We start from the raw sequence: 7,500 nt of genomic DNA, 5'->3' as shown, positions 1-7,500 counted from the left end.
GCCAGTCAGAAGCAGAGTATGAGGGCGTGTCCTGACAGTAGCTAGGTAAGGACTACTAGCCAGTCAGAAGCAGAGTATGAGGGCGTGCCCTGACAGTACCTAGGTAAGGACTACTAGCCAGTCAGAAGCAGAGTATGAGGGCGTGTCCTGACAGTACCTAGGTAAGGACTACTAGCCAGTCAGAAGCAGAGTATGAGGGCGTGCCCTGACAGTACCTAGGTAAGGACTACTAGCCAGTCAGAAGCAGAGTATGAGGGCGTGTCCTGACAGTACCTAGGTAAGGACTACTAGCCAGTCAGAAGCAGAGTATGAGGGCGTGCCCTGACAGTACCTAGGTAAGGACTACTAGCCAGTCAGAAGCAGAGTATGAGGGCGTGCCCTGACAGTACCTAGGTAAGGACTACTAGCCAGTCAGAAGCAGAGTATGAGGGCGTGTCCTGACAGTACCTAGGTAAGGACTACTAGCCAGTCAGAAGCAGAGTATGAGGGCGTGTCATGCTAGCAGCTAGGTGAGCATTATAACGTGTGTTCCAAAGTGACCACGTTTGTCTCTGAAGTAAAGGCTGGACTACAACAGAGCTGTTTGGAGCAGTTTGTGAACAGTGTTTTCTGTTGGAGATGGTAAGTCCCTTTGGGGGGGACTTACAACCCCAAAAAGCATAATATGAGCACTTTAACATAAAAATATCAGAAAACTTGCAATAGAAAAAATACTTGTCTTAATTTAAGGAATCAACTGGGGAAGATTCATGCTGATATCTGATTGCTGTAGCATCTTTGTGAGTGCGGCCACGTTGTGAGTGTGTGTGTGTTTGTCTCCGTCAGGTTGGTGCGGAGTAAAGACTGCGAGACAGCCGGATCCCTGATGTCCTTCTTCCTGGTTCTCGGTCTGGCGCTGGGAGCGTCTTTCTCCTTCGTACTGGGACAACTGGTTTAGACGACAGGGACGAGCAGACAGCCGTGAACCTCAAACAAGGCAAAAGCACCAACATGTGATGAAATGTCAGCTTCATCCTGTCAAGAAAAAAGAAGAAAAAAAAAATGAACCCAAGCTAGAGCACTTTGTATTAGGACTCTTATTTTGTAAACACATTCAGAATAGTGATGTTTGTATAGCACATCTTTTATTTTTACGCGGCAATCCCACTCGGGTGCACTAAAAGCGGCCCAAACAGGCGTCCCGAGACCTGCTCGAAGAGGGGGGCTCGGTACGCTTTCAGTCCAACTCAAGAAACTTGTTTTGGGTAGAATAATAATTATTGCTATTTATTAATTACTCTGGGCTGAGATTTCCTTAGTAACCTTACCAAAAAGGCTCAGGATGCTGCAGATGTTGGTATAATATGAAAACGGCTGACACAAAATAATAGTCTATTGAATGAAAATATGAACATATGTGTCACTGTCAGTGGCTTGTTGATCTTTACATTGTTAGTTCATTTCCTAACCTGGCCTGGGACACACACACACACACACACACACACACACACACACACACACACACACACACACACACACACACACACACACACACACACACACACACACTAACCTGGCCTGGGACACACACACACACACACACACACACACACTAACCTGGCCTGGGACACACACACACACACACACACACACACACACTAACCTGGCCTGGGACATACACACACACACAGCACACACACACACACTAACCTGGCCTGGGACACACACACACACACACACACTAACCTGGCCTGGGACACACACACACACAGACACACACACACACACACACACTAACCTGGCCTGGGACACACACACATGCACACACACACATGCACACACACACACACTAACCTGGCCTGGGACACACACACATGCACACACACACACTAACCTGGCCTGGGACACACACACACATGCACACACACACACACACTAACCTGGCCTGGGACACAGACACACACACACACACACACACACTAACCTGGCCTGGGACACAGACACACACAGACACACACACACTAACCTGGCCTGGGAAACACACAGACACACACACTAACCTGGCCTGGGAAACACACACACACACATGCACACATGCACACACACACACACAGACACACACACACACACACACAGACTAACCTGGCCTGGGACACACACACAGACACACACACTAACCTGGCCTGGGACATATAAGCAGGAAGCGGGCGTCACTGGGACTCCTCGATTGGTCGGTCAGTGGTGGCAGGGACAGGGACTGGTGGGGGGGGTAAAAGATTTCAGTGAACTATTTCAGTCCAATATGAGATCGTACTCTCAACGAGACGCCATGACATTCTGGCTTTGTATTTCCTGGAGCAGCCAGACCCACGTGACACGTTCGTCCAATCAGCTGCCGGTTTTCATTTTTGGGCGACAACACAGATTAGCGCCGCCTGCTGCTATGGAGACGTATTACGTCTCGTCTCTTCGGTGTTCTGAGGCACTTTTTGGACCAACTCGGGGAGACTGATCAGCCCGACTGGCTTTTCTGCCGCCGGTCGGCCGTCTGGTCGGTGTGTCTGCAGCTTTAGTTAACACATATAAACAAATACATCTGGAAAAGGTAAGAATGTCCTCCTTTTATTCTGAAGTCCAGATTTAGAAGCTCCTCTCCTCGCCAGCAACGCAAGATCGTCAGTTGCGTTGAGTTCAGACTTTAGTCGTGTTGATTACTGTGTTGTATGTTTTATTAAAAAATGAAAGGAGTGTTTTGATCGATGCAGCCCAAGTCGACGATGCTCTCTCCTTCGGTGCCTTGTTTAAAGATACAGTGGTGACATCACAGCGACGCAGCGCTCCTATTGGCTACAGATTCTAAATCTGTGTCGACCAGTGAGAGCTTTACGGGTTCACAGAAGTCAAACGGTGATTCATTTTATAGTTTTATTTTACAGTATTTAAAAAATTCTGAGTGCGGGTTGACCACTAGACTTCTGTTTATTTTTTACATTTTTTATATATTTTTTATATATTTTTATTTTTTTATGTATTTTTATTTTTTGTTTTTATGTACTTTTTATGTATTTTTATTTTTTATTTTTTTTTTTTTTGTATTTTTATTTTTTATGTTTATTATTTTTTATGTATTTTTATTTCTTTATTTTTTTTTTTTTTTTTATTTTTAATTTTTTTATGTATTTTTATTTTTTGTTTTATGTATTTTTTTTTTTTTTTTTTATTTTTTTTTTATGTATTTTTTGGGCATTTTAGGCCTTTATTTGTGACAGGACAGCTTAGACATGAAAGGGGAGAGGGGGGGGGAATGACATGCAGCAAAGGGCCGCAGGTCGGAATTGAACATGCGTCCAAGACTGAGCCTCTGTGTATGGGCGCACGCTGTACCAGGTGAGCTACCCGGGCGCCCTTTTTTATGTTTTTTTTAATATACAGAATTTTGAATGTTCAGGTTTTTTACTCTTTTAAGGGATGAATATATATATATATATATATAAATGTTTTTTACGTCATACTGCTGGATGTGTTTTTACTTTGTTTTTCTTATTTATGTAGTTTTTGTACCATGTTGAGGCTCTTTAATAAGATTGTTATGAACTGAAATGTAATTTTCTGTTTGCTTTTCATGAAAACGTGCACAAAATTGTGACTGTTGCGTGTGTGTTTTCTAATATTTTATAAGTCAGCTCTGTGCCTAAACATAAATAATTTAAATTAATTTAATTCAGTTACATATATTTTCACATATAAGGAATTTGTGTCTGTGTTTTGAGGCACGACGGCCCAATAAACAACATAAGAGAAGAGAACGAGAACTCTGAAAGTCACGAAAGATAAATATAAACAACGATGTAAAGGATGTCTGTCGTTAAAATGAAAAGAGCTCTTTAATGTTTTATATTGTTCAATAAATGTCGTTTTCTTTAGTCTGCTTTCATAGTGAAGTTAGCTGCTGTCTCTGTTGTGTTTCTTGTTTTCATAAGTCGGCTCAGCGTTGAATCTGAAACATTAATCAAATCAGTTTATTGTCAGATTTTCACACATCTGGGGCCTGTTGCACAAAAGTAGAATGAAGAAATCCAGGATAACTGAGAAAGCACAGCTTGACTTAGTGTGGTCCGCTCATCGCGGCTTAATCGGTTGCACGTTTGCCGAGCCAGGATGAGAAGGTGAAGCTATGTCAGCCAGGATGAGAAGGTGAAGCTGTGTCAGGATGAGAAGGTGAAGCTGTGTCAGGATGAGAAGGTGAAGCTATGTCAGGATGAGAAGGTGAAGCTGTGTCAGGATGAGAAGGTGAAGCTATGTCAGGAGGAGAAGGTGAAGCTGTGTCAGGATGAGAAGGTGAAGCTATGCCAGCCAGGATGAGAAGGTGAAGCTACGTCAGGATGAGAAGGTGAAGCTACGTCAGTCAGGAGGAGAAGGTGAAGCTACGTCAGGATGAGAAGAAGGTGAAGCTACGTCAGGATGAGAAGGTGAAGCTATGCCAGGATGAGAAGGTGAAGCTATGTCAGGATGAGAAGGTGAAGCTGTCAGGAGGAGAAGGTGAAGCTATGTCAGCCAGGAGGAGAAGGTGAAGCTGTCAGGAGGAGAAGGTGAAGCTATGTCAGCCAGGAGGAGAAGGTGAAGCTATGTCAGGATGAGAAGGTGAAGCTGTGTCAGCCAGGAGGAGAAGGTGAAGCTACGTCAGCCAGGAGGAGAAGGTGAAGCTGTGTCAGGAGGAGAAGGTGAAGCTATGTCAGCCAGGATGAGAAGGTGAAGTTGTGTCAGGATGAGAAGGTGAAGCTATGTCAGGAGGAGAAGGTGAAGCTACGTCAGGAGGAGAAGGTGAAGCTACGTCAGGAGGAGAAGGTGAAGCTGTGTCAGGAGGAGAAGGTGAAGCTGTCAGGATGAGAAGGTGAAGCTATGTCAGGAGGAGAAGGTGAAGCTGTCAGGATGAGAAGGTGAAGCTGTGTCAGGAGGAGAAGGTGAAGCTACGTCAGGAGGAGAAGGTGAAGCTGTGTCAGGAGGAGAAGGTGAAGCTACGTCAGGAGGAGAAGGTGAAGCTACGTCAGGAGGAGAAGGTGAAGCTATGTCAGGAGGAGAAGGTGAAGCTGTGTCAGGAGGAGAAGGTGAAGCTGTGTCAGGAGGAGAAGGTGAAGCTGTGTCAGCCAGGTGTAGATAGCTGGGATAGGTGCACGTTCACGGCTTTCTTAAATAGACCACGGTATCATCACAGATTTACTGATGCAGAAATGGAGAAGACGCGTGCGGCAGATCTTTAACCCGCTGAGCAGCAGCTGTTAATGGAAAATGACGAGGAGGTGAAACATATAATATGCAAAAAGGGAAATACAGCTGTTGTTATCAGACAGAGAGAAAGTCCAACAGACGAAACAATGCGTAAGGATTTAAAGATCTACTTACTAGTCACTCCACATTTTACAAAGTTTTAATAGCTTTTAATATGCTTGTTTTATGTTGGTTGTATTGCTGTATCTGTTTCTATGTGTTAAATGTGCTGGTTTTACTGTAAAGTGTCTTTGAGGAGCCTGTAAAGCACTATAGAAATAAAATGTGTTATTATTTAGCCTACTTTGCCTTAAAAGTGAGCAGAGGGAGTTCATGTTCCTCGGGACATTCACCCTGAGGACGAGGCTTAACATAATGTTCATAATGAGAGAATATGTTTTACAACCATATCCACCAATCTCTATAAGCTATAGGGTTTTTGACCTTTTTTATGTTTTTTTGACCATTTTTTTGACATTTTTGTCTCCTTTTTCATGTTTTTTTGACCATTTTTTGACATTTTTGTCTCGTTTTTCTAGTTTTTTTGACCTTTTTTTTGACATTTTTGTCTCCTTTTTCATGTTTTTTTGACCTTTTTTTTGACATTTTTGTCTCCTTTTTCATGTTTTTTTGACCTTTTTGTCTCCTTTTTCTAGGTTTTTTGACCATTTTTTGGTTCCTTTTTCAAGATTCTTTGACCATTTTTTCATAATTTTATGATGTTTTTGTCTCTTTTTTCAAGGTTTTTTGATGTTTTTGTCTCCTTTTTCTAGGTTTTTTGACAATGTTGTGACCTTTTTGGTTCCTTTTTCATGTTTTTTGACAATTTTTTGACCTTTTTGGTTATTTTTTCATGGTTTTTTGACAATTTTTTGACGTTTTGTCTCATTTTTTCATGTTTTTAAAAAAAAAATTTTGTCTCATTTTTCAAGGTTTTTTGATGTTTTTGTCTCATTTTTCAAGGTTTTTTGACAATGTTTTGACCTTCTTGGTTCCTTTTTCATGTTTTTTGACAATTTTTTGACCTTTTTGGTTATTTTTTCATGTTTTTTTGACCATTTTTTGACATTTTTGTCTAATTTTTTCATGGTTTTTTGACAATTTTTTGTCTCATTTTTCAAGGTTTTTTGACCATTTTTTGGACGTTTTTGTCTCCTTTATCAAGTTTTTTTGGACACTTTTTTCAACATGTTCTTTGCTTCTTTTTTAAATACGTGCAGAAATGTCCCGGGACCTCCCCTAGATATTTGGGAGATCTTATACCAAAAAGCAGCCTACTGCAAAAGTCATGAATCATAAATGTAAAGAAATCTACAATAACAAATATGTAAAGTATATATTTTTTAAATGAAAAGAGCTGCACAGAGTTTAAAACAGAGAGGATGGAGCGTGCAAAACATTGACTAAAGAATGAAGACAATGTGAGGAACAGAACTCGGGACATCACATGATCTCCATTTGAAAACAAGCCTCGTGGAAGATGAGTGAAAACATCAGACACCGAGTCAGACCAGACGTTCATAATCAGCTGCAGAAACAGGAGTCTGTCTACAGAGTCTCTCGCTGCATGTACTCTTATTAAATATTTGAAAAGAGCAACTGAATCGGTTTCTCTTCGAGCGTGGAGCCTCTGTTGTTGTTTCCTCCGGCTCGGCCCTTTCCTCTGACCTCTCGCTGCTGCCTTCCTCCCATTCTTTACTCTCCTCGCGGGGAATGAAAAGGAAAAGTTGCGACAAAGACATCGAGGTTAGTCAGCGTTTAAAAACAAAACAGCAGAAGAAACAAAGATGGAGACGCTCCGGACTTCACTTCCTTTTGTCAGATTGTTTTTGGTGCATGACGGTCACACTCAGGCGTAATTTACGGGGTGGACGGGGGGGTCTGAACCCCCTAATAATCACAACTGGGCTTTTTCTAAAGGGGTTTTTTGGACAATTGTTTTCAATGTTTTTGTCTCCTTTTTCAAGATTTTCTGCCAATTGTTTTGGACGTTTTTGTCACCTTTTTCAAGTTTTTTAGGACGTTTTTTTCAACGTTTTTGGCGCCTTTTTCACGTTTTTTTGGACGTTTATTTGAACATTTTTGTCTCCTTTTTCACGTTTTTTTGGACGTTTTAGTCGCCTTTTTCAAGGTTTATTTTTGACCATTTTTTTCGACATTATTGTCTCCTTTTCGAGGGTTTTTTGACCATTTTTGGACGTTTTTGTCTCGACATCGAGGTTATTCAGGGTTTAGAAATAAAACGGCAGAAGAAGC

At 41.7% G+C, this 7,500-nt stretch overlaps 1 protein-coding gene and 1 long non-coding RNA gene across 2 annotated transcripts in view; both read left to right on the top strand.

Annotated features, from left to right (window-relative positions):
• The window catches only part of LOC144532392 (equilibrative nucleoside transporter 2-like), a 32,947-nt gene extending 31,143 nt beyond the window's left edge, over positions 1 to 1,804 (top strand). Inside the window, exon 13 of the mRNA XM_078273112.1 lies at positions 826 to 1,804. Within this exon, the coding sequence (XP_078129238.1) occupies positions 826 to 937 (112 nt within the window). The 3' untranslated portion in view covers positions 938 to 1,804. The remainder of the gene's footprint in view (positions 1 to 825) is intronic.
• A 1,388-nt stretch (positions 1,805 to 3,192) lies between these two features.
• Positions 3,193 to 5,542, top strand: LOC144532383 (uncharacterized). The gene is made up of 2 exons (XR_013503344.1): positions 3,193 to 4,317; positions 4,597 to 5,542. It is a non-coding gene; the product is annotated as an uncharacterized LOC144532383 (long non-coding RNA).
• Positions 5,543 to 7,500: the final 1,958 nt, after the last annotated feature.

Source organism: Sander vitreus, chromosome 2, assembly GCF_031162955.1.
Source record: "Sander vitreus isolate 19-12246 chromosome 2, sanVit1, whole genome shotgun sequence".
NCBI lineage: Eukaryota > Metazoa > Chordata > Actinopteri > Perciformes > Percidae > Sander > Sander vitreus.
The sequence above is the reverse complement of the archived record's forward strand: the minus strand, read 5'-3'. Positions and strand labels throughout refer to the sequence as shown.